Here is a 27906-nt window from a genome sequence, read left to right as displayed (position 1 = left end):
AATAAATACATTCAACCTTGAATAAATAATTTTATTGTAGTTAAGTAAACAAATTACAGTAGCAACAAATAAAAACTTACATTTTCATAATGTGAAGGCACTTTATATTTGATCTTGACTACATCATATTAAAAACCTTATTATTGGTTATTCCCATTACAAAAATACAAGAGGCACATTGTCAACAGTAGCCAATAAAAGTTTCCAGCACTTCCTACGTTTCATTTCATCCTCTCTGTCTGCCTGGGAACTTCAAAATAACAATCCGAATGTGGATTACAGCATTGTTAATCAAAACAGCAACCCAGCAAAACTCCACACTGATACAGTAACTTCTACATTGAAGGACTAAGAGGATATTATCAAATAGGTTTTAAAGGATTTACCAAAAAAAAAGTTTATTTTAATTTTTATTTTAAATGTCAGCACAACCCAAACCTTGATAAAAGTTTTTTTAAAGTTTCAGGTGATGAGATTATTTCCTATGCTTTGACTTCCAAATAATTTTACATCATTTATATAAAAACATTTTAAAATGTAGTTAATCGTTCAATGCTTTTGTTTTGAACCATTATATTTGATAAGTTATGACAGCCTATCAAAAATAAATACAAAACTATGCAGAATATATTTTATGCTATGCAGGCACATACAAGCATGTTTTTGGCCAAATATTAAAAGCATGTACAAAGGAGAAACTACTGAAAACTAACAGCATGTAGAGTTTGCAGATTTTATTTGGAGTCCTCGCTTTGTGCATCACCACCTCCAACGATCTTGGTTCTAGCCAAGTCCCTGTATGCACCCACCGTTGCTCGCTCTCTAGATGGTCCAAGATCTTGCAGCTGTTTTCTCTGTGTGGTTTCTAGTTCTTCCAACCGCTTGCGAAGCAGGGAAAGCTCTCTTTGATGCTGTTCCTCCTTGAAATTAAAACAACAACAAAGTGGCTTTATTATGTTTGCACACCTACAAGGGACCAAAATGGGCACTAATTTCCTTTAATTAATGATTTTAAAATAAAAATTGTGAAGTCCAAAATATCCTTATTTGTTAAATTTTACTCCTCAATGTTTTGTGGGTATTGTTCTGACTTTCATGATGAACAGCATCGGCAAGAAATACACCCGTAAGCGTTCCTCCTCTCAAATGAAGAGGCACGCAGACCTGAGGTCACAGTTATCAAGAATCTGTAAAGTCAGCCTGGTCAACCTCAGCCAGAGATATTCACCCTCAGAAGCTCACCAGAGTAAGAAAAACTTTTAACTACACAAGAAATGAAAAGCAGCAATCCTGCTTTTTAGTAATGAAACCATGGTGTGGGAACACCACTATGGTATTTCTTGTCCAGAAGGAGCCATTTAAAGCCTCTCAGAAGGACAAAGTATGAAGAATTAGGTTAAAACTGCCCATTTGTTACACTCTATAACATATCATTTATCTTTCAAGAACTCCTTCCTATTGTGAGGAACAATACTAGAAGCATTCCTCAAAGTTTCCTTCCTCTGCTCAAAGATCAAATACTCCTTCCTTAAGACTGAAGTCTGTAATGAAGGACTGTTCCAGTACCCTCTTTTGTGCTATTATTTTCACAACTTGTAATACATCACCACCTGAAGAAGGGGGAAGGACACTTCAGGACCAGGAGGCAAGGCAGACGATGACATTATACTGACTGGATTGAGTGACGGTATGTTAGGATTCAGAATTAAACTCCGGAATTCATTGTGCCTACGTTGCAAGTCCTTTAGTCTCTTCTGGAGGCGTGCATATTCTTCGTAGGAAACATTCTGCCTAGGAAATAAGAGATTGCTTATTGCTCAAAATCTTTATTACCCCACCACAGAAGCATACCTCTCCACAAGTACTCTGCTGTTTACTATCACTATGAGGGAAAACTATATACCAGAACTGGAAGGTAGAAGAGCTGTGTATATTCTTCTGCCTAAATGTCTATCTAAAAATCCCTCTACATATTAAGGTATCTGCTGTATTACAGATTAGAATTTACATGGAATAAATAAAGCTTTTAATAGCATTCACAGTAGTGAGTCACAGGAGCCACATTAAATTAAATATTATCAAGCCCTCCGTAGGCACTCAAGAAAGAGGAAAAAAAAAAAAGGAGTTTGTCTTTCAAAGAGGATGCTAAATCTGTTTCTCTCGCAATTCTGAAGTCTTTTTCACTTCCTTCTTTTGAAGGGATTCCTGCAACTGCATCTATCAGATATTTTTCCTTTATTTTTTCCTGAAGAGACAGCCCTGCAGTTGTCTTATAAGCTCTCAGCTGCCCATCCTAAATGGACTCCATTCAAAGAATTCTAGTGCTGAAAATGCCATCAGACTGGACTCCAGTTACTAAACTAAGTGTCATGTATCTTCAAAAATACTTTGTATTTTTAAGTCAGATCTTGGGTATATATCATTTTTCAAGCCAAGAAAAAGCAAAGTTTATTACCTATTTAACACCTGATTTTCTTTTTCTAGTTCTTCTATCTTGGCTTCCAAAAGTTCTAGCTTCTCTTGCATCCTCCTTTGTTTATTATCATTGAGAGTCTTTCTCTGTCAAACAGACATTTCAAACAGCTAAGTAACACCTTGATAGATTAGATCCCGTAAAAATTAAATCTACACTGTACATGGTTTCAAGCTGTGAGTTTTTAGGATTTTCCTTCCTTAAGAAGAGGTGCTGTGTTGTTCGAAAGTTCTGAATCCTGATGATGGGAAACAGAAGAGATGGGAAATGATCCATAGCTGTGACTGAAAGATGCACAGCTGTCAGTCACTTGTTGGGTCAGTGACTAACTGTACTAACAAACACTAACTATATTTGAGAATTACAGAACTCGTTCTTTAAATGACCATGTATAAATAAGTATAAACATGACCAAAAAAAAAAAAGTATGCTTTTGTTTTGTTTTGTTTTTTGTTTTTCCTCATGTTAACCTCAATTTCTTACAACCTTAAGAGCTACTGGTAGGTTTCATAACCTGTGTGTGTCCAATGTATAAAACTGCCAATTAATCTTGAGCTTTTATAAACAATCAGCTTTTCCTTTCAAGTTATTTCATAAAAAGCAAGCTTAGGAGAAGATATAATATTTCAATATTCCCATCAAGGAAAAGTAGAACATCATTTGTCTAGTATCCAAAACATCATCCTTACTAATCAAGGAGTCCACCTCTTAAATAACCATATACAGACACACACACGCATGCAAAAAAAGCCTCACAAAATCTTTGATGGCATTATAACAAAGTTGTTGGCTGTAATATTCTTTGGCTTATCACTTCAACCTATTTCTATGCTAATCTTGACAAACCTGATATATTTTGTTATTATATAGAGTAGACTGCAAATAAACTCTTAATATTAAAACAATTCTAGTTGGCCAAAGTAAAGCTGAACTTCTCATGAGCTGGATCATTCATAAAGGAAGAGTCAACATGCCTTTTTTTGAGCAACAGCAGCTCGACATAGCTTGTTCTTCACTTGGTTGTATTTCTCTTCTTTCTCTGTGATGCGCTGAGTAAGCACATGCTTCTCCTCCAGCCATTCTATACGTTTGTATTCTAAAGTCCTTTGAAAAAATCAGGTTAAAACATTAAGAGGTTATATAGACAAAGCAGTGTGTTCAATTAATGCCTTAAGGCTCTTAAAATAGATGCATCTTTTCACAACTCCTGCTTTTATATACTTGAAGGATCTGATTTAAATTTGATTGTGCTAACAATCTAATTGTGACTAACAACATTCGAACCTGTGCATTAACATCATCCTAGGTTTTGTTCAACTATGAGGCAAATTTTGAAAACTGATTCCAATAAGCTAGTTAATTGTTGGCTGCTTGTTGGTTTGGCAGCATGCCAACTCATCCACGGAAAATTTCTAAATTCAGATCAAACAATCACACTGGAACACAACAGTAGACATCTATGCCAAACATCAGTTGTCAGAAGTGCTGACAACTACCTTCTCTGTTCGGGAGGTAAGATGTAAGAGAATAGGTTGCTGCCCTGTGCAGTCTACTACACCTTTGTAACAGAGAAGTACAGACTTGACTAGTATGTGCTCACGGCCAGAACAAACACCAACACAACAGGAAGCTCCACCGACGTAGTTCCTAGACAACATTTCAGCTGAACACGCGCTACCGACGCCATATGTTATCTGTTTAGGTCTTTGCATGGTTAAAACATACTAAAATTAGGCTGTGTTCTCTAGCAGTGGATAGGAAAGGAGCCAGTTTCTCTCTGCTGCCTTGTTTGCGCTATCTGCATTGTGGGTTAAAGCAGACAAGAATTAACTGCATACTTAACTACATTACTGTTAAAAAAAAAAAAAAAAAAAAGAGAGACACAAAACCAAATAGTGAGATTCTGTGCAGCAGTTTTTAAGAAATGCAGTCCAAGGCTTGGTATCAGTGCATCCATACCACTCCAATCCTGGGCTGATGCAGTTTTCCTACAGGGACTATGAATGAATCTCCATAAATCTCTCATCAAACAGCCTTTCCCTTCCCCACAGTAGAAGTATTAGGAATCATCCACTCTCATATCCAAACCAGGATCTTGGCCCACTTGGTACCTGTCACAGTTCTTTTAGTAGACCCAGTGGGGTTTGTGTCTTGCTGTTGACTATAAATAACTACTACTACCCAGGAAACAAAGAGCTTTCTCAAAAAGCACTGCTTAACACTAAAATAATTTCAATTGAGACCGTGGTTAAAAATGCCATGAGCTTTTTTTTTTTTTTTTTAAAATGCCACTAATGCTGTTCCTGAAATACTTAACAAGTGCCTGTTTGAGCTCATCTCTGATCTGTATCAGTCTCATAGTTTGCCTTCAGCCCTTTTTCTCATTTCACATTTTCATTTCCAAGCCTAAGATTGACACAGCCAGGCAGGCAGCTGCTTTGCCTACTTATGGTTCAGCTGGCATTATTTTATTTATCTGAAACTTTTTATCTTCGGCTTTCTTATTTTTTGGTTCTTATTTCACTTCCTCTTTAAGCCAAGTTGCTTTGGTGCAACTTAATTCTTGGGAGTTCAAACTCGTAAGAATTACTGAACTGAGGAAGGAAGTCCTGTCACCCACAGAGTCAGAAAAAGAATGGAAACATGTCCCAGGGCTCCCAGGGTAACAGTAGGACCAACCTGGAGGACTTAAATGTAGGCTGCAAAGCTGCTAAATTTCTGCGGTACCAGCCTTGGTGCATCTCCCCTTATCTACATACTTATACAACGATCTCTGAGGACTGCCAAGTTCCTTCCACTGCCTTCCCAGGAAAACCTACTCCTGACTGGTCTATGGCCCATAAATATGTAAATCACATTGTCACTGTTATTTGAGTGAGACTGTCAATCTCACTCAAAATATGAATACACCTTCCTAAAGTAAACATCTAAAGTATTTAACATGCTACTGACAACGGAACATACTCTGCAGTCCCAATGCAATAATCTCTTCAAATGTTAAACTGAAAAGCAATACTTAAACTAATGAAAACAAAGCAATTGCAGTACCAATTAGTAGCAAAAGAGAAGCTAGAACAAAAAGCCACCACATTATATCTTTTGGAAGTTTTCTGTTTAATCTGGGATGCTGACTTTTTTTAAAACCCACCACAAGTTAGACATGTATTTGGTTATTAGGTGAGGAAATACTAAATAGCTATTTCAGACTAAATGACAAATTAATCTTTGAATTTCAGGAAAGTGTTCATTGCTATATGGAGTCTGAACAAGATTTGGTTTCCTTCAGCATTTACTAGCATATTTTGATGGTATGTGGTCAAGCTTGTGCAAAAAAGGAAAGTGATTATTTTTAATTTTGACAAGAGCAACTAGAAGATATCCAATAAGCTTTTGTTTGCCTCGTATCAGCTAAAAGGATCTAGTGGGAGGGGGAAAATAAAAAGTACATACACACATATACAGACTGGGTCCCTGAAACCTTATCAAAGCATAATACAATGCTTTTTTCACCCTTAATGCTTAAACACTCTTAAAAAAAACTGTGTGTGAAACTCTAGATCCACTTAAACTAATATAAGTTTGACATTCACTTCAGTATCAATAGGATTTCATTTTATACAAATAGTGTATTTCACTAGTCAATAAGTAATTGTAACAGACATGAATGGAAACAGACCCCTATTTTTGAAGTTACCACAAGCAAAGCTTTTATACATTCTGCGTAACAGAATGTATAGCCATTTTTTACAATTGTCCGATATGCCCAGTTTATTTTTAATTTCTGACTTAACTATGGATTGTAGATTCTGAATAAAGTAATCCACACAAAAGGAACACAAGCAATATGAAAAGGAAAAGTAAAGCCAAAAGGAAGAAAAAAAATTACTTCTCTGTTTCCAGTTGAGCTTTTTCTGCCCAAATCCTTGCATGTTGACATTCTTGTTTCAATCTCTCTATTATTTCCTTCAGCTTCTGATTAGACTCCAGCAAATCATTTTCTGATTGGGAAAGTGAGGCAAGCTGGAGTTGCATGTCATGAACTTGCTACAAAAAAAAAAAATTTTTTTTCCATTTGAGAAGGTATACAAATAACTAACAATTAATTTTGAGATACTGAGATAAAGCAGAACGAGGACACCAATTGGCTGCATTAGCTTTTCATAAGCTTTTCTTATTTGTTCCTTGTCTTCTTACTCAACAGCTTCTCCAGAAGCTTTACAGTAAATCACTACTAGACAAAGAAGGTGTTCTACTGTAATTAAAATGAGAAAGGGGTGCAGGAGTCTTCAGTCATTGATGTGTCCCCCAGAACTTAAGAAATCCAACATTAAGCCCCCGGACTGAACAGAACTAGAGCACCACACAACATTTAGCAGCAGAGCTGTGGAGCTACCCAGACTCTTCTGTCTCACAACGCACAATGCTTTGTACCAACCATTTCACAAAAACAAGTACAGAGTCTGAAAAGTCCAACCTCTGCAGCCAGCACATAGAAAAGATGATTTCCCTTTCCTTTTTCTCCCTCCACATGGACACTCAGATACCTCAATTTCTGAAGGAAAAAAAAATACTGCCTTGAACTTCAAGTGCACACAGCTTGCAGAGTACTTTGATGCGCAGCTATGTTCTTACCTACTAAATAACATCATGGGTGAGCAGGAGTTAAAAGAATTAGGTTTTATTTTCAACACTGCCATCAATTTACTCTGCAATAGAAATAAATGAATAAAGTAGTGTAAAGAGGTATATGAAACATCTGTTAAGCACTTGAAGAACCTCAGATGAGAGATGCAGTGTAAATGCAAAGCATTACCTAGAAGCAATTTATAAGTCTCCATGGAAACTGAATCTCCAGTTAAATAGTGCATAACCATATTCAATACACCAGTCTATAAACATTCAGCTTTGAAATCCTTGGTACCCACGAAACACATTAAGCAAAAAGCTATAATCCACTTGTAAAGGTCCAGGAAAGCATGACTGATTTCTGAACACTTTCGCTTTTAACTATCTGTTGTGTTTTGTCTCTCAGGAAAAAAAAAAGCCTTAAAAATTCAATCTAATCTTCAAACACTGGAAATGATAACTGCAGGAAAGATTGTATTTCTCTATAAAACATTACAACGCAATAAAACCTTACCTGTTTCAGATCAGCACTTTCACGTTTCTTTTCTTCCAACTCCTCTGTTTGAATAGCTTGCTGTTGAATTTTTAATCTAAAATTGTATAAGATATCCTTATTTTTATTTAATTAAAATATAGATGTTAAGACAAATCGGTCTGACAATAGAATATATTGTATAATTTGAAAGGCTGGTAAATATTTAACTAAACGATGATTTAAAATGTATTTTTACTGATTATTAGAATTCATATAGGAGTAGATTTGTTGGCTTTTGGAGTCTGACTTTTGCTCCTTTTATCATATTGACCTTCATACATATACTGTAGTAAAACAACTTCACCGAGAACTGTAATAACCAACTCAAAGAGATACTGTATTAGGGTCCCAGTTGCTGATAAGGTGCCATTATGGAAAGAGGAATGGTTTACTCTAACGCTGGGGCTATGCCAGCAGCCAACACGGACCCAATTTTAACAAACATGAGTATTGGAAAATTATGCCTTAAAAATGTTAATTAAAATAATGTAATTTTTAAAGGTTTGGATGAAAAATGTTATTCTTTTTTAAACAGCACATTTTTAATTCTACTCTCTTTTTACACAACGCAAAAAAGATAATTTTGTTTAATTTACCATAATGAACATTTGTGTATCTATGAATAGTAAACTTTTATACTGACTACTGTAAAGAAAATAGGGGGAAAAAAAGAGAAATTTGTGTTAAGGTTAGAAAAGCCACACTACCGCAAACGCTGAAGTTCCTTTTTGCTAGATTCTTCCGCCATCTGTACAACACGTAGTTTCTCTTCATACTGATCCTTTTCAGATTGTCTCCAAGTATCTTGTTCCATTTTCATCTTCTCTAGATCAGCTAATCTGTTCTCGAGTTCTAACCTGAGACATTATTCAACATGCACACAAGAGTCATGACAAAATGCCAGAAGTGTTTAGTTGCTAAGAATGACATTTTTAAAAGTTACTCAAAACACTCCTCTTTTAGAAGTTGAGCAGTAAATCAAAAAACATACTTTTCATCCTGTAAGGCTGCAATTTTTTCAAAAAATTCCTCTTTGGCAGCTTGCACTTTACGAATTAGCTCCCGATCCTTTTCTACTAAAAGCACCTTATGACGTTCAACAGCTGCCTTAAGAATTTCCTTGTCTGACAGCAATCCTGCATTATACATTAAAAAAAAGTTAAAATGTCATTATTGATGTCAACCGGATGAAATCCAGTATTAAAATAACTTCATAAATTGATATAAGGGACCTAAAAATCACAATTCACATGACAGAATGAATGAATGGGAAAAAAACCCAAGAAAAACAGAAGAGACATGGCCTTTCTTAGTATAACAGCAACATTTCAAAAGGTTTTGAAGAGTAACTGTTACACTGGAATCTCTGTCTATGAAGGTTTATTATTTTAACATATAAAAGTAATAAACCAGCTGATATTATTATAGATTTAAGCTCTAAAGCAATTCCTGCTAGGCAGTTGTGTCTGGATTTAAAAAAAAAAAAAAAAAAAAAAGTTTTCCACAATAGCTATGAGAAGGTCAAGGAAGAAAATCTGTTATTTTCTTTTTATCGAAAAGTTTATGGTAAACAGTAACTGGTTACCAGTGAAACCATAGTAACCTGGCTACAACAAATCCCACATTTTAATCCACTCATATTACCACGAGGCAATTCTAAAATTACTACTCTACAGGCAGTGACAAAAGATGCAAATTAAAAACTTGTGACCAAGACACCTGTGTTCACCAGCAAATAAGCCAACATGCTATAACAATGACTCCTGGTTGTTTAGCTAATTCAGTGGCGCAAACTGGATTCCACAGCAAGTTCAGGTTAGCTTAAATCTTGTCTGTATTTAGTTTTGTATTTCATAGGGTCCAACATTTTTAGTTCGCAATATACTGTAAGCGCATTGTCAATACAGAAAACACCACTTTTACTTGCTCTTAGAGAACTTAGTATTAAAGCAAGTGAACAGAAACAACTATTCCAGGAAGATGAAGGTACCAATTGGGGGTTATGGCAAATCGGTGAGGACAGTCTGCTTAAAAGCTGTGTAGTGACTTAAATCATCAACACATAACTAGTACTAGAAAGCTTTGGCCTTTTCACTCCAGAAAGCTATTTTGAGTTGCCTACATACTCAGCTGTATTAGGTAGCTTAGAACATCGCCTATTTTCTTTAAAGAATAAGCTAGAAATTGTATTTTGTTTCACATGGCAACCTTACCCAGTTGTTATCGATTCCATGGACACAGAATCAGAAAACAAAACAACCACTGAAGCCCTATGGTATGTTACAGTTTCAAGCAGAGTGTGAAAGACACTAGAATTTGGCAATAATAGAAAAAATAACCATATGAAGTACATGATTTGAAACAGATTATGTTCAGATTGTGTCACAGATTCACTAATTTACATAAATGCAAAATTGTTCGTAACTGTTCTTAACCTAGTAGACCAAGTGAAACAACACAGTTATTTCAGATACAAAATGAATTGTCAGATCTATAACTTAGACCAGAATTAGAAGGTGAAGGCTGCTGGGGAATGTTTGGAGGAAGAATAATTGTAGTATTCTAACTAGAAGTTACAAAAGAAATCATTAGAAATTAATTGCACGTTTTACCATCCACTTCACTTTGAATCTTGTTTCTCTCTCTTTCTACCTCACTCTTTGTTCTTGCTGCCTCCAGTTTGACATTTGTTACTTCCAATTTATGTGAATGTTTAAGTTCTTCTACCTATGAATTAGAAAAAAAACCCCAAATCAAGTAAAATAAATATATATATTATTCACAGCTTTACTGTAAGTTTTTCACGTGATACTTTGCGAACAAGAAAGTCTGCCAGATAATAATGGACTATGCTTATTTTAAAAATACCTTAAATATTTTTTTCTTCCACTGCTTTTCTGAAGCCAGTCCAGAATATCCACTCCTGTAGATAATTTTTAGTGGTGATTATATAGACACTGTAACACAAAAGCTATTAGCATGATCTGATTCCCCAAATCATAATCAGTGCTATTACTTGTTTTTATTAATTCCTCAAGTCACACACTGAAGGTTACTGAATGAGTTGTCAGTCATGTTGAGAGGCAAGTTTTATATATTCCCTGATTAAAACAATCAAAGTGCTGAAACACAACATATATTCCAGGAACCAAGCTGTCTGACTATTGACATGTATTTCATCTCTAATGTCCTGGTTTCAGCTAGGATAGAGTTCATTTTCTTCCTAGTAGCCGGTATAGTGTTGTGTTTTGGGTTCAGCAGGAGAAGAATGTTGATAACACACTGATGTTTTCAGTTGTTGCTGAGTAGTGTTTACACTAAGTCAAAGATTTTTCAGCTTCTCATGCCCAGCCAGCAAGAAAGCTGGAGGGGCACAAGGAGTTGGGAGGGGACACAGCCAGGACAGCTGACCCCAACTGGCCAAAGGGATATTCCATACCATGTGACGTCATGCCCAGTATATAAACTGGGGGGAGTTGGCTCGGGGCAGATCGCTGCTTGGGAACTAACTGGGCATTGGTCGGCAAGTTGTGAGCAATTGCATTGTGCATCACTTCTTTTGTACATTCCAATCCTTTTATTATTATTGTCATTTTATTATTGTTGTTGTTGTCTTCATTAGTTTCTTCCTTTCCGTTCTATTAAACTGTTCTTATCTCAACCCACGAGTTTTACTTGTTTTTTCCCCGATTCTCTCCCCCATCCCACTGGGTGGGGGGGGGATTGAGCAAGCGGCTGCGTGGTGCTTAGTTACCAGCTGGGGTTAAACCACAACATCTAACCAGCCAGTTATTACAGGCTGCAGTGTAGAAAAGTTACTCTTTGAAGAAGCATTGGTGGCATATGCACAGATGTGCAGGATTGCCTTTGAAAACTCGGTTTCTGAGTAAATACTATACATTCTACAAGCTAGCCTCTGAATACTGGGGCATTTCTGAAAAGACTACTCGTTGGAAATACATTGCTATGACACTGATCCAAATTGCATAAGACCCTGATGCCTCGCTAACTCAAGCATTAGCATGTCAGTTTACACATACTTCACTTCTGACTAAAGATCCCTCAAAGTCAAGCTAAAATAAAGTTAAATTTAATCTCCCTAAGTAAAACAAAACAGTAATATGCAAAACCAGATTACCAATTGCTCCCCCAAGTAATTTCAATTTGGTAACTACTTATAGTCCCCCTGACCTCCTGGAGTGCTACACTACTTCCTCAAAATGCAGGTCTTCATAGTTTTAAAGTGCATTTTAATTCAAATACTTCTCTACAACCGTGACACACACATCAAATGGCCTCATAAAAGCAGGAGCTTTAAGAACATCGAATCAAAGACAATTACTGCTTGCATGGAAACTTTCTATAGTTTAGGCATTTGTATGGAGTAATTACACGGTCAATGAGAATTAAATATCTAGAGGAAAGCACTTATAATAAAAATCCATTCACAATGACAAATGTAATTACAACCTGCTAGCATATACAAGTGGCAAAAGGTTAAGAATGACATAGTAGCTTATTAAGTAACTACATGGTGGATTTGGTTGCTTAAATACTAAGTTGAGAACATTTCAGGGCAACTTGCAAAGATTTTAAGGTGGCTTTTTTAAGGCACAAAATCTGGAAGATCAGTGCATGCACCTGTGCTCAGGAAGAAGTTTGAGTGGGTGCAGAAGGGGGTGGAGGTTAGTATAGAAATTAGTTTCTACTTTCCTCCCTTCAAGAAACACCACTGAACAGTTTAATTTTCTCCTACTTCTGGAGGTGAGCAAAGAACACCAGTTGATACAAAAAGTAAAGACTGTAACAATCTTCTATATATTCTGATAGACAATTCGTTACTAAATGTTTAACAGAAGTTTTCCCCTCCTATTTATTTTTCACGTGAGACAAGTATGACACATTGTATAAAGAGGCTTTAAATACTGGTATAGGTATATCCTGTTCTTAGGGTAAATGAGACCTTTTTTGGATTAAGGACCAAAATGAAATACTTCACACTCATAAATGTGCGCTGTAAAGCCTGTTTTGAATTAAATCTGAGATTGTTAAAGAACAACTATGGCAGAAGTTAAAGTTTTCTTCCTGTATTGTATCTTTCTTGAGGCATATTATGACAATATTAACTGCCGTACCCATTCAAAGCACATGTCAGTGTTATTCTGGAAAGTATATTCAGAAGTGCAGGATAGCTTTAAGTCAACAGAGCTTAAAATAATTCTGCATTCAGCTAGATTTACAAGACCAAAGTTACTGGCTTTACAGTTAGTTCAGAACTAACTAAATCCTCTCCAGAACGGTAAGAAAACACACGGGATTAAATTTGCTACCAGGAACTGACAGATGTGATAAAAATTTATTACCCAGTATTCTCTCCAGAAAGGAGGGAATAAGAGACAGCAGAAAGCTAATGTTTACCCAAGTAACTACTTCATTAGGACTAGTATCCTGACTCAGATTTACACAAAGTAATGTAAGTATTCTGCAACATTTAAAGGTAAAACGGTTTACTAGTGTTTTGATTTTTCTTATTTATTCAAATAATCACATATGAAACTGCATAAAGGATCTGTCTGTTTTTAAGTTGTGTAGCTGAAGAGTCGCTGCAACCAGATAAAACTCTGAATCTGACATCCATACTAAACTAATTATGCTAAAATACTAAACAGTGATGTCAAGTTTCTTAAGCACTTTCAGGTTTTCCCTAAACTTGAAGCTTTCTGATCTTTTTTGTCTTAAGTATTTTTCTAGAAATTTTTCTAATATCTCAAAAAAAAAAAAAAAAAAAAGCATACAAAATCTCTCAGATCTGGTGCCAACCCAACAACTAAGATGCTCAAACATGTTGCAAGACAACGATCTACTTAAAATGACATGATGCAGTGCTGTACAGAAATGTTTCTGTACAAGCTATGCTGGCATTAGCCCAAGAAGAATGCTATGTTAATGTGACCATCCTTCTTCTAATATAACCTAAATCTCCACAGGTGATTCCAATGCAGCTTGCTTCCTGTAGCTAACACAGCCCATTCACAGGATACTTTTTAAGATCTCTAGAAGCCATAGCTCCATTAAAAAAAAAAAAAAAAAGAAACAATTTAAAGCTCTATTGCACTTTGCACACTTTATGAAAAAGTAATGCTTGTTTCCATCAAATAGGGCTGGCTATTTTCATGAGTACTAAAATCATGAATATAAAGAAAGATACCTCTTCAAGCCCTGTTGTGTTTAGAAAAAAAGATCTAGAAAATGAAATAGAAAGAGCATAACCTCAATCTTTAGAGATAATTTTAGGGATGATGTTTTTCCTGTAAAGTCACATATTCTGTATCTTCCAACTGAAATTGGGAAAAAAATTCCAAACCTATTTTAAGTCACAGCAGAAGACATTATTATTTTATTCTTAATGTAAAATATACAGGAAAATGTAAACATAACAGGATATGAAGAATGTATTTCAGATACCATAAAAGCACTTACTTTAGTAGCTAAGGCATTGACTTCTCGTTCAGATTTGTGAAGTTTGCTAGTTAAGAGAATGTTTTGCTCATGACTCATCTGCAGTTCTTTCTCAATTCGATCAATCTGTAGTTCAGCAGACTTCTTTTCTGCCTTGAATAAAGGAGGTATTTGTAAGATTTTTTTTTTTTTGAGCAGGGCTGTCTCTTGCTATTCACTTGAAAGGTTCAATTGATCTGGGCTTTCAGATATTACTGACTCTTTATATTATAAATATTTATATAATATATTATTATATCTTTGCTCAACAATATGTTCCAATACAACAAGGGTCTTGAATTTTACTCAAAAGTCACAACTGTTTTTACTAACACTGCCTGCACAGAATCACACACATTTTCAATCCTACTTCACAAGAGGCAGAGGTAATCTGACTTGGTTAGGAGGCAGCAGGTATTCCTACCAGTAAATTACTGGGCTGTAAACACCAGTATGACTCTAAGTGGTGCTTAAAAACATGTCATACGTTGGCCTATACAGTTACACTAACTAAAGAATTAACATCATGGAGAGGAAATAAAATGCAATTACTGTGAGTATTATAGACTCAAGACCCTGAGCTTTACTAAGTATCAAAAAGGTAATCTAACCTACGATATCTCCTTTCTTTTTCTGAGCTATTTCCAGCAGGACTTTTTTTTAAGTTTTCTAAGTTAAAATGAACAGTGCTGTAATATTCTTAAGTTGTGATCAGAGCATTTTGTAACAAAGGTATACAGCACTGATAACAGTAAAAAGGAAAATGAACCATCTATCTCTATGCTGCAACTCTGCAAGAAATCTACATGGAAAGACTCACTACCTAAAGAGACAGCAAGAACTAACAGGAGGACTGAAGACCACAGATGAGGAATACAGTGGAACCCTGGGAAAAATACAACAGGCCAGAAATACCAAAGCTTCTTTAAGGGAGAGCAACAGCCAAGAAATAAACGATTGCAGTAACTTGTTGGAAAAAGGAGAGACACAGGTAGGCAAGAAAGAAAACAACATGTGAGGAAAGAATTAAAGGAATAGGGGAGCATCTCATGACATTTTTGAAAAGAATAAAAAATTTACTGTAGCAGATTATTAACATATTGTCATCAGTTTCTAACTCCAGCCAAGTGACAAGTGCTGACATGACCATCTTACTGACTGCAAACATGGATATCACTCGCATGTTTAGAAACAAGATCATTCAGCAGAATCTCTCAGTTGAGCTCTCCACCTTTCCAAAGTCGAATTGGCAGTACATGACTCCCAATTTACTTACAATTTGTTTTTAAATTTGAAAGGTACAAATTCAAATTGTAGAGTCAATGGCAAAGTTATCAGTGACTTTAGTGACAGTTCAAGTGCTATTCTCACTACACTCTACAAGGAGGCAAAGTTAAAAAAAAAAGAAAAAAAGAGAATCTTACCTCTAGAGACCTTGTCATAGCCTGCATCTCAGCTAACTGTCGTACTTGTACTCTTTGAACATTTTCTGCTTGCACACCGCAATTGTCTCTTTCTGCTCTCAGTTCTGCTACTTCTGCTTCTAAGCCTTTTAATTTCTGATACAGTTGTGCCTTTTCTCTAGAGAGTGCCTCCACGCGTTTACTGTCCCTCGTGGGATCAACACTCAGCAGCTGATTATGGAGTTCTTCTTTATCCTTCTCCAGCCTTGCAATCTGATAGTTGTTAATCAGAAAAATAAAAACTTTTACATTAGTTAGGTGTCAGGCAGCAACAAATACAGCAGTTGACAATTCAGGAAAGAGCAGCAGTGTGCCTTTAAAATATTAAGAAATTACATTCACAGTTATTTTCTTTCTTAGAGTAGGAAAATGAACAGACCTATTCTTCAATGCCTTTTTTGCTTCAGTTTTCACTGATAAGGCTTGTCCTCAGGCCTCAGATGTACCTGAGCTGCCTAGCAGTCTGTGGGAGTAAAGCAGTACCCAGAGTAGAGGAAGAAAATGTTAGGGATCATTTAATCCACTGGACGCACACAAGTCCTTGGAACAGATCCAAGCATTTTGAAGGAGCTCACTAGTATCATTGCAAGGCTATTCTCTATCACCTTTGAAAAGTCATGGCGATCAGAGAAGATTCCTGATGACTGGAAAGAGGCAGACAGCACACCCATCATCAAGAAGAGCAAAAAGGTCAAGAAGAAGGATCCAGATAACTACAGGATAGCCAGCTTCACATCAGTCTCTGTGAAGGTTATAAAGCAAAATGTCTTAAAAGCCATCTCTAAACACATGAAAGACAAGGTGATGGAAAGCAGGGTTTACCAAGGGCAAATCATGCCCGACTTCTCTGCTTTCTAGAATGAGGTGACTGGCACTGCAGACAAGGAGAGGGCAGTGGCTCTTGTATACTTTGATTTTAACAAGGCTTTTGATACAGTCTCCCATTATCTCTCTCACCAACTTGGTGACATATGGGGCTAGAAAAGTGGATGATAAAGTGGGTGGAAAACTGCCTGGGCTGCCAGGCTCAAGAAGTGATGATCAGTGGTGCAAAGCCCAGCTGACTGCCTGTAGCTAGTAGGGTCTTTCTGAGATCAGTACAGGGTCCAATACTGATTGATGTTCTCATTAGTGACCTGGATAATGGGATGGAGTACACTTCCAGCAAGCTTGCGGGTGACACCAAATTGGGGGGGGAATGGTCAATGTGCTGGGAAAGCAGAACTGCTCTTCAGAGGGATCTGGACAGGCTGAAGGAATGGGCTGACTGGAACCTCTTCAACAAGAGCAAGTCATGCATCTGGGATGGAGTAACCCAATGCAACAGTACAGGCTGGGGGCAACTGTCTAGGAAGCAGCTCCATGGAAAAGGATCTGGGCGTCCTAGTGAACAACAAGTTGAACATTAGTCAACAGAGTACCCTTGCAGCAAAGATGGCCAACTGCATCCTGGCAGATTGGCAGGAGGATAACCAGGGAAATGATCCTTTGTTCCTTTCCAGTACTTGTAAGACTGCATCTGGAGTTTGTGTACAGTAGATGAAGAATAATGACAAACTAGAGCAAGTCCCGCGGATGGCCACCAAGCTGGTCGGGTGGTTGGGGAACACGACACAGAAGGACAGCCTGAGATAACTATGCCTCTTCAGCTTGGAGAAGAGGAGGAGATGCATGGTGATGGGAAGAGAGGCAACGGACACAGTTGGAATATGTGAAATTCCAGTTAGGTATTAGGAAAAAAGTTTACCATGAAGATGGTTAAATACTGGAATAGTTTGCCCAGAAATGTCGTGGAATGTCTATCCTTCCAGATGTTCAAGACTCAATTGGACATGGCCCTGAGCAACCCGATCTCATTACACTTCAATATTTTAAGCAGGATGTTGGACTAGAAGAAGGTTTCTTCCAACTCATATAATTCCACAATTCTACAACCACAACAGAACTCAAATCTTTTAGTAATTCAAGACAGCCAACACAATTGGGCCCTGTCAGATAGAAAATAAAGGAAAAAAAAAAAAAATCTTTCTGTTACAAGGTAGTACAATAGGTACAAACTAATCTCAAGACTGTAACTAACAAATGTATTATATAGATTCCAGTGTTTCAAAATGAGTTATGTGGACTGAATGTAATACTGGGGGCAAAAGAGTGAGAAAGTAAGGTATGTAAGAGTTCTCTTGGTATTTGGAGACTAGTCCAAACTCTGATCTGCAGCAGTGCTTTCAGAGGTTGCCTCAGTGATCTCTATTGGAGCAAAGCCAATTTCTACAGCAAAAGCCCTCCAAATCCCTTTTATGAGGAAATTCAAACACTTATTGCATGACGTGCCCAAGCCATCATTTAAGAATTATGATGTTTTTGTAGCTTCCTTGTGCTAAATGGCATAGAAAGTTAAAAAGGATCTAAGAGAAAGAAACTAGATCACATTGTGCCCTGGGCTCAAGGTAGTTTCATTCTCTGTAAGTGTGCTAATTAGCTGCAGGACTAGCAAAAACTCAACAAGCCCACAAGAGAGGCAGGCTGTAAAGCAGCATGTGGGTTTAGCTCCGGGAAGGACAACTGTTACGTTTTTAATGCATTCCATTTGCAAATTTGGATTGATTTTGAAAGTGATGATTGCTTTGATTTGTGTCTCATGTTTGGATTAATACATTCAAACCCAGCATCTTAGGATATATACTCCCAAATACTTAAATGAATATGCAGATGACATGCACCACTCATTTACACTGCTGCATATGTTTAAAAGATAAATAAGCTGGTAATTTATTTAGTTATACTTTTGAAAGTCCAATTCTGAAACAGAAAATTCATGAATTTTTTTTTCAAGAGTTAATACAACTGAAATAAAGTTACCAAAGTTTTCAGTATCCTTTCAACCGCCACTGTCATGATCCAACTTAGTTGCAAAATATACCCTTGTCTGGTTGTCGTGGTTTAACCCCAGCAGCAACTAAGCACCACGCAGCCACTCACTCACTCCCCCCCACCCAGTGGGATGGGGGAGAAAATCGGGGAAAAAGAAGTAAAACTCATGGGTTGAGATAAGAACGGTTCAATAGAACAGAAAAGAAGAAACTAATAATGATAATGATAACACTAATAAAATGACAACAGTAATAATAAAAGGATTGGAATGTACAAATGATGCACAGTGCAATTGCTCACCACCCGCTGACCAACACCCAGTTAGTCTCCGAGCGGCGATCCCCCACCCCCACTACCCCCAGTTTCTATACTAGATGTGACATCACATGGTATGGAATACCCCTTTGGCCAGTTTGGGTCAGCTGCCCTGGCTGTGTCCTGTGCCAACTTCTTGTGCCCCTCCAGCTTTCTCGCTGGCTGGGGATGAGAAGCTGAAAAATCCTTGACTTTAGTCTAAACACTACTGAGCAACAACTGAAAACATCAGTGTTATCAACATTCTTCACATACTGAACTCAAAACATAGCACTGTACCAGCTACTAGGAAGACAGTTAACTCTATCCCAGCTGAAACCAGGACACTGGTATTAACAATATCTTCTGCTGCTGCCTTCTTGAATTAGTTGCCACATAAGTAATTTAAAATCTAAACTTACATCGGTTGCTGAGATAACTTATTAATTTCAGATTAGCGTAATGTCTCAAATTCTATCACAAATGCGATTAAAAAAAGCATTAAGCAAAGCTACTGGCTGTCATTTATCAGAAGGCAAGTCTATTCTTACTTATAATAGCACAAATGATATTGCAACACATCACTGAACAAACCTACAGAGACAGCTCTAGGCTAAGTCATAAAAGTGTTTTGAGAATTAAGAGAACGGAAACAAACACTATGTTATGAAATGGTGTCAAACTGACAATGCATCAAGTACCAATGTTTTCACAATGTTGTAGCAGTTTTGTCATCAGATACATTTTAAGCTACTGTAACATTCTACGTACCTCAGACTCATATTTTATTTTCCTCTCTTCTAAAATACGTGCATGTTCTTCCTTTTGATGTTCAAATTCTGATTTCAGAAAAGTATGTTCATAACGAAGTTTGTTATATTCTGTTCTGTATTTTTCCACTTCCTAAGTTAGACAAAAGAACCAAAAACATCAATCAGAAGTTTTCAGATTTATTTCCTTCAAATGTCCATGCAATGCTCCTGTCATTTCACAAGTTATATCTGATGAACTGAATCCCTCCTTCTCCTTCTTCTAGGGTTTCAACCTTCACTGCCTGGGGCAACAGTACTAGACAAAGAATGACATACTTTGCTCCCCTTTCAGTTTTAATTTCCTAAGGTTTTAGGAACCTGGTGATCACTACTCTAAATGAAATAGTATTTCAATACTTACTACTTACATTTTGTAGCTTCCAATAACGTTCTGTCATAGGAGATTCCAATTCCTGCTGTATTTGTGCTTTTAACAGTTCTAATTTTTGAGGAGTTAGCACCTTAAGACAGAAAGGTATCATAAATAACTAGTCAAATTCATTTATTTACACTGCGATAGGACAAATAGCCAGGAATAAAGTTTTTCAAATATGGTGTTAGGAATGCTGCTTAATTTTCTGTTTTTCTAAAGACCTTTCAATAGTAGTTACAGAAGCAAAAACCCATGATACTAGTGAACTAAAAATATTCTGGGGAGATAACAGAAGCATTTAAAATGTCAGTATTTACTGGTAGAAGCAATACAAATGTCAAGCTGAATTGCCAAGAGGTTTATCTCCTTTGTGGGGGAGGGGGGGAAGGAAAAGTGGTCTCACATAAAAGATAAAGAATTAGCGTTTGGAAAAAAATTAAACAGTAAGTGAACCAACCCCAGAGAATCACAATGAGCAATACCAAACCAATTCTTTGTAAAACACATTAGATACATGTTCTCCAACAGATACAAGGGTACTGGTTTGAAATGAAAATGGAATCAGGAAAGATTCCTTGCCTTACACTCCATGCTGGCATGGCATTTTGTTAAGTTTTTGGGGGTATGGTTAATACAGCAAGCTACCTACCAAGAAAAAGTGTTTAAAAAAAAATTTTCATCCACAACCTGTGATATATTCTAATTTATTCTACTTTTCTTCCACTTATCTGAACCCTGAAGTCCCTGCAAACCGATTCTAGTTACGATACTGAGGCACATCTCCTCCATTCAGAGTCTGGGATCCTTTGTTAGATGCTCTATTTGTTTTCTAAGAACATGTCCTGCATTATTTTAAGGAAACAAGCAGTTATAGAAAGTGTCATCCAAACAATCTTAAATGTTGGGGGGGCAGGGGGTGGGGGTGGTGTTTGGCTTTGTGTTTGGTTTGTTTGGCTGTTTTTGGTTTTTTTGGTTTTTTTTAAATGAAGCAAGCTGTCATCACAGAGAGAAACAAATATCTATTTTTCCAGTCACTTATCCTAACAGGTTTAGGCATCTAAGTCATCCTTCAGGGCAGATGATTCTCCCCATAACAGAAGAGCATGCACAGACAGAGACTGAGGGTCTTAACTATTAACATAGCACATAACAATAGGATTTGGAAGGTTCAGTTAAACAAGAAAACAATAATTTCAACCCATAGTCACTCTAGAGAAGAAACATTACTCGGGTTGGGTGAATTTCAAGATATCTGAAATATATTCAAGCTAGGTATATTCATGTTACATAAACAGAAATATATGTATAGCCCTACTACAGGATTAAAATTCATATTAAGTCCTGCCAGTAAAGTATTTCACCTGCATCTTCAGTTTTTCCAGCTCTTGTGTTTTACTCAGCAACTCCTCTCGACATTCAGCAAGAAAAAACTGAAATTTGTCATGTACAGTCTGCTTTTCAACTAACAACCGCTTCAGTTCATCTTGTGATTTTGTATATTCCTCCTGTAATCTGCAAGATAAAATACATATTTATTTTATATTTACCCTCTAAAATTAGATCTTAAAGCTCAGAAGACTCGTGTGTAGAAGCAAACATGCAAATACCAAGTTAGAACTAAGTTATTAATATCCTCTTCCTGTAATATACTGGAAAGTTATCCCATATTTACAAGCATAAGAAGTATTGCAGAAACTTAATCTGCAATGTCTTAAGGTATTTTCAATTGTTTATTTTCTAGTTTGAACAATGCTCAAATCTGTCTTTAAATACAGAAATAGCAAACACTCAAATCCCTTCCACCTGCTATTTAGCTTCACCTTTTAACAACTTATATGAAGAAACCTGTTTAAATTAGTGTACCTTAGATGTTCTGCTTTTATGGTTTGATAATTTGCTTTATGGTGTTCACATCGGATTTTTTCATCCATCAGAAGTTTTTGTAATTCTTGTGAATTAGCCATATCACCATTTCCAGCCACGGGAGGACGGAGACTGCCCAAATCATCCATTTTATGATGACTATTCACAATGAGTATGGAGAAGACAAAATAAAAATTAACTTATAATTAATCCACAACGCCATCCACTTTTTCTGCTGACATCCCAGAAGATCAAGTCACCTGAACAAATACAAGGACATGTAATTAGCAATCGAGTATATTCACAGTTCAAAGATTTCACACACTGCTTTTGCCTTCAGTACAGAAGAATCCTGGCTCTGCTGTAACTCAGGTTAGAAGCTTCTACTAAGAGGGCAACTATTCTCTGCTCATTCTGCCTACCCTAAAAAGTAATAGCCCTTCCAGGGGCACAGAATAAACTTAAACATGGAGATTATTTGAGTCAATACAAAATAAGCACAAGCACTTCTATCTGACAGATTACATGAAAAGTTATTTTTACTTATACTGTACACTGAGAAGCAAACTACGATGCTAGTAATGCCCTAATGATGCCTTGTGAACCAGAGTTCAGCAGAGGCCACAGACATCAGACACATATAGCTTTACTTATTACAGTCATAGTCTGTCACACTATCCTAACAAGTTGTACTACTCATTTCAGCTAGAAGAGCAGATAATTCTCACTGTTGAATTCCTATCAAGCCCTCTCTGGAGAAGAGTTAAGGTTTCATGGACAGTCTGGAACATACCTGCCCAAAGTTCAGCCCTGAAATACATCATCGATACATGTCACTTCCTCGTTTTCAAAGTTTATCTCACGGTTTCTTGTGACCTTTCCAGAAAGAGTTTTGCTAAATGTGACAATATCAGATTGGTGTGAGAAAGCTGCAAATCAACAGATGCTGAGAAATGAGGAAGCATTCTAATATGCCCCATCAGTTCTTTTCGATATTAATCTGATCATTACTGACACTTCTAAAGGATCTGGGGGCGGGAGGACTATAACTGAATTTTAGGGAAGTTACAAAGCTTTGAAACCAACCTCTCTGCCATTTTAGCTTTTGGCATAACTGGACCGATGCCTAAGAACTCCATGGTTGCAGTGTACAAAAATGTAATTCAAAGTTACAAAGTGTAACTTTGTACAAAGTAAAACTCAAACATGAAAAATGTTAAATCTCCACCATCACTGCAAATACCTCACCTTCTCTACATATACAGCTGAATATATAATGTTTTCTACCATTCCACTCTTCAAATCTTTCACGGATCTATCTTAAACACTTACCATTTCATTTTATAAACCCCTAAACTATAAGCAAGATGAAAATCCATCTTCCATATAGGAAAAGAAATGTTGCATGTCAGTGCCCACTCCACTAAGATGTACCTAATAACGTAAGAAAGTCTTACGTTTAAGTTTTCTTTCCCATTTTTCAAATCTACCAGAGTTACACCACTAGTATAGGCAAAGTGACAACAGCAACTTTGTATTCTGCTTTACCCAAATTTGCTGAGAGAATAAGGGGAAAGAAATCAGAATAAAGAACATTCTCCTCAGTGACTGTCCTGTATGCACAACCAATTTCCAACATTAATAGCATAAGCTCTGAAGAACCTTCTAATCAATACAGTATCTATTTTTGATTCCTGAATTTTGTTGGTTGCTGAGAAACAAAGGACAACAGCAATTTCCAAACTCAATATAAGGACATTTTCAATTGTTAAACCAACAGCTGTATGAGGAGAACTAGTCAGTGATCCTAAGGACAATAAACCATGTGAGAGGACAGAAAGTTCTGGTCCACAGAGAAAACCCAAGGCAGCACACCCCTAAGAATTTCTATGCATACCAACAGGGTTATCATGATCACTGAAAAAGAATACAAAACCAAAACCCCAAAAAACAAGCAACAAACCAACACAACCAACCACCAGGCAATAGTACTTTTCTCCGTCTCAGGTCTTTGCTTTCATAAGCCACAGGTACCAAATGTAACCATCAAACTGTAAGCCAAAGCTCAGAAGGAAGAACACAGGATTTAAAGTTGGGTCTGAATCCTGCAGCTTACTCGAGTAAGAAGTATTTCTGAAGTGGCATAACAGATATAAAGTCAAAGACACCAAAAAGCCCATGGCGTTTTCTGAGAACATATCAACCAAAAGAAAAATGGAAACGCAACCTTTTGTACTCTCAGTTCCAAGCTGCTGTGGGTGGGAAGTATATGCTCTCCTCACAGCTTTTGCTGCTATGAAAAAGCGCACAAATTATAAAGCAAGACACACACCTGGTCATGTATTCATCTGGATGAAGACTTCATGAAAAAGAAAAAAGGAAAGAAGAGAGGGAAAAAAATTGTAGCTTACAAAACAATTGTTTCGGACTGCAAAAACCCAAGCAGTATGTAGTTAAGGAAACAAAACTATTTTGGCTTGCAGGGACACCTAGTGGCAAATTTCATGATTTGCATTCCTGGTGACAACTGTGAACCAAACTACAGTAACGTAAGAGATTTCATTACTTCACATGGAGCTCTTTCCTTGAAATTATTAATAGCAACTTGTAATATTTAACCTACTCACATTCTTACAAATAAAAAAAACTTTTTTTTCTTTCCCCCAAATCATAAAATAATCCGTGGCAGTGAACTGTCAGTAGTCAACATCATTTAGGGCTACAAATACTGTAAGTATATTACTAAGAAGAATTTCTTCTGTGCTAATGGCTTACAGTACTTGCTCATAGTCAATGAACAGACCTTAAATAATCTTCAAAATTACACAAGACTACACCCATAATTTTTGAGAAATACTTCAAAGGAACACTAGTTAAAATTTCTTCCTCTCTTGGAAATCTGTTCAAGAAGTAGAGAACCATAAAACATACTTTAAAGAAACTAAAACCAGATCATATCTAAAGTTAATTCTCCACCTATATATTTGCCAAATTTTGTCGTGTTACAGAACTGCAAACTTGTATCAGTTCTCCGAATTCATACTATGAAATCTTAACATAATTTTGAGCAGGTATACATATAAAGGTATTGGTGCAGAGTCCTGAAACCTAGGAAATGCACACTCAGTAGCTAAAATAGCAATATTTATTGTAAAATATCTAGCTAAGTGAAGTAACTTAATTACATTTGCAAGAATGACCTTTACTTTGCCTTTCTTCTCCAACTGTTTATTTTCATACAGGGAGAAACACTGCTTAAAGACCTATTTCACATCTCTCTCTTCTTTATATCTACACATCATGAAAGGGCTTTTCTTCTTTTACAAGATTTTTCAGCTATATTATTTTAACTTTTTGTTTGCTACAAGCACTTAAAATGGTGAGAATACTTGCATTTAGAGAAAAATATGAAGATATCAAGATAATTGTACTTATTTATATTACAATTTTTATTTTTATTGTATGTTGTTTACAACAACAAGGCTTCCTTCTAGCTTACCTGGCATAACCAAATTACATGATTTCAGCATGTACTGATAATTCACCTGGGTAACATAATAACTCACTCATGGCTCTGCTTTCCATACCACATCCACACTTAAAACACATACATTCATTATATTTGAACACTGTTTTAAACAGTTAGTTGATACAATGAATGTAATTTTGCAGCTATTGATGAAAAAAATTAACAGTACTTAGCCTTGTGCCATGTTTTGTTCAACCAGTAAAATTCTCAGTAAAATCTGTTGAAAGCCAAACAGCTGTTTCACACAATGTATGGTTTAATCCATTTGCCTGTTTCTGTCAGAACTCTAGACCTCTTTATATGCTCTTTCTCTTCTTTTTTTCTAATCCAATCAGCCAAGGTCTTGTGAAACAATAAACTATTTGCCTGAAAGAATAAGTGAGACACTCAGAAGCAGCACAGCCTCATGACTCTTCAAACACTACTCCTTCTCATCCCTGCTTAAGAGTCTACAGTAAGACTAGATAATGAACTAATGAAAAAGTGGAATCCAATACAAGAGCCCACTGTCACCAGGAATGGGAGGTTCCACTCCTCCTTTCTTCATCCCCATTCCTAGATTTGTCATTCATCAGACCCTTCCATGAACTGATTTAACTCAAGAAGCCAACACACTTAAACAAGCAGAAAACACTCAACAGTTTTTCTGTGAGGTCAGTTAGTCATGCTAGCTCATGGAGAAATCCAACAGGCTACATCATCAGTGAAAGCAGGCAGCTGATACTGGCTAGGAGAAAGGAACAAAGAGGCAAGGAAATAAGCAGGAGGAGGAGCAAGGCTTTCTCCTTTCAGGAGCAGAGTTGTCACATCATGAGCTCAGATGTTCAGAAATCACAGCCTCAGACTAGGTAACTGTCTAAACGCTAGGTAAGTGAAACAAATCCTACCTTAAACGACTATGCAACACACTCATGAGAGATCAGACTTCCCATGAACATCAAGTGAATAAAAACCAAAACAAAATTATATATAATTTGAGAAATATGATAGCATACCTCTCATTACTTTAACAGTCCACATTCTACTAATCCACTATCAGCAACTTGCAATAGCCAAAGTAATCACCCCCCCCCAAAAAAATAGATATCTATATCTGGGGGGGGGGGGGGGGGTGGTATCAGAGAGAGACATGAAAACCTTTATTATAGGAAGTTCCATAATCTGGATAGTGCTCAGATATCATTGTAGAGAATCCAGTGAAAATAAACACTTAACACTTTTGCATGCCTAGGTACAGAAATTTTGGAGAACATCTGTATGACTTCTACATTACAGAAGACATCAATCTCACTCAAACTACTATTACTTCCTCCACAACACTGTTCAAAGTATGAATTCCAACAACAATTAAGCATACGTTATTTCAGTGTCCATCCCTACACACGGCATATAGTATCGCCCTTTCAATTTCTGTCTTATTCTAGAGATATGGTTACTTATCGGGTGAAAAGCAACAAACAAGGTTATATCTTAACTCAGGATTAAAATTTTTGCTTTAGCCACTTACACTACGTCAAATTGACAGCAGTTACTGATCAAAATGAAATTTTGTATGGGAGCTACAGCTGGTAAATCTAGCTGTACTCAAGAACAGCTAGTCTACATATGCCACGTGTTTTCCACTGTTTTTTCATGACAAGAGACCTTCAAACACACATGAGAACTTCTGCTCATTAGAATCCCATTCAAAGTTTTACTTGGACATACAGATGGCTGCTTGTCACAAATAGTTCTATAGTCCACAACCAAAACTCTTCTGAAAAATCACTTCCTTTCATATTGACTTAAAGATGTTCAGACAGGGCATAGGTCTCATGTTAGTATATGTATCCTACACCTCCTGTAGGCAGAAATATGATTATATGCACCTTACAGTATGTGGACAAAGAGCATACGAGAAGCAAAGCGAGCCGTGTAAGTCACTGTGACATTTTTACGGTTAATTTTCCTATGACTTATGGGCGTGGGAGCTTGGTCAGAGAAGCAACACTAATACGGGTGTCACATCCAGATGTGCAGAAAAATAATCATTATCCTCAAACTGCACATCGCTGAGGTCCACTAGTGGAAAAGAAAGCATGCAAACGTAAATATTTGAAAGCCTGGCAGCGAGCGGGCCCTTCCCACCCCTCAACTTTGCCCCCCCGGCCTTGTGCTGGGCGATTCCCAGCCCACGACCGGCCAGGAGAGGCCGCAGCAGGCTGTTAGCACCAGACGGAACACGGGACGGGCTGCCGGCCTCTCTTCCCGGCTCTCTGCTCCGTGACTAACAGCCCAGGGGAGGAGCGACCGGCACCGGAGCTAAAGGCCGAAAGGCCTCCCACCTCGTCCGCCACCAGGTGAAGTCCCGAGCAGGAAGGGCCTAGGCCGGCCGGCCGGCCAGCCAGCCAGCCTGCCTTCCCTCAACGGCACGCCCGGCCCCTCACACCCCAGCCCGCTCAGCCGGCAGCGTCCGCCACCGGTACGAAGAATTTAAAAATGGCGCCTCACCTCCCGCCGCCGCCGCCCGCCGCCGCCCGCCGGGGTCCCGCGAGCCGCGGAGCATCCTGGGAACGCCGCGCCGGGCGAG

General features: G+C 37.3%; 1 protein-coding gene across 8 annotated transcripts; it reads right to left on the bottom strand.

The window, feature by feature from the left end:
- Nucleotides 1-10: 10 nt before the first annotated feature.
- Nucleotides 11-27906, bottom strand: CEP83 (centrosomal protein 83). 8 transcript variants are annotated; one of them, XM_052774265.1, is made up of 17 exons: nt 24036-24587; nt 21809-22068; nt 21307-21457; nt 19941-20033; nt 19532-19663; nt 15557-15808; nt 14115-14246; nt 10247-10361; nt 8626-8770; nt 8342-8491; nt 7614-7689; nt 6360-6517; nt 3448-3577; nt 2456-2559; nt 1611-1791; nt 810-920; nt 11-335 (listed from the first exon to the last, which is right to left on the bottom strand). In XM_052774265.1, exons 2-17 carry the CDS (start codon nt 21955-21957, stop codon nt 288-290), a joined length of 2127 nt encoding a protein of 708 aa, XP_052630225.1. In that variant the 5' UTR covers nt 21958-22068; nt 24036-24587; the 3' UTR covers nt 11-287. The 8 variants fall into 8 exon arrangements, with proteins under 8 accessions (XP_052630225.1, XP_052630222.1, XP_052630224.1 ...); XM_052774262.1 differs by lacking the exon at nt 24036-24587 and adding an exon at nt 27828-27906 and having other exon boundaries at nt 11-920; XM_052774264.1 differs by lacking the exon at nt 24036-24587 and adding an exon at nt 26333-26388 and having other exon boundaries at nt 11-920; nt 21809-21967.

This window comes from Harpia harpyja, chromosome 23, assembly GCF_026419915.1.
Source record: "Harpia harpyja isolate bHarHar1 chromosome 23, bHarHar1 primary haplotype, whole genome shotgun sequence".
NCBI classification, from domain to species: domain Eukaryota; kingdom Metazoa; phylum Chordata; class Aves; order Accipitriformes; family Accipitridae; genus Harpia; species Harpia harpyja.
This window is presented reverse-complemented; position numbering and strand designations above follow the sequence as displayed.

Coding starts and splice junctions, on each gene's coding strand:
- CEP83 (XM_052774262.1), bottom strand. CDS start 21,957: ATGGATGATTTGGGCAGTCTCCGTCCTCCCGTGGCTGGAAATGGTGAT. Junction 20,034..21,306: donor TGGAAAAACTGAAGATGCAG/GTGAAATACTTT, acceptor TTCTGTCTTAAG/GTGCTAACTCCTCAAAAATT. Junction 3,578..6,359: donor GCTCAACTGGAAACAGAGAA/GTAATTTTTTTT, acceptor ATTTTTTCAAAG/GACTTTAGAATACAAACGTA.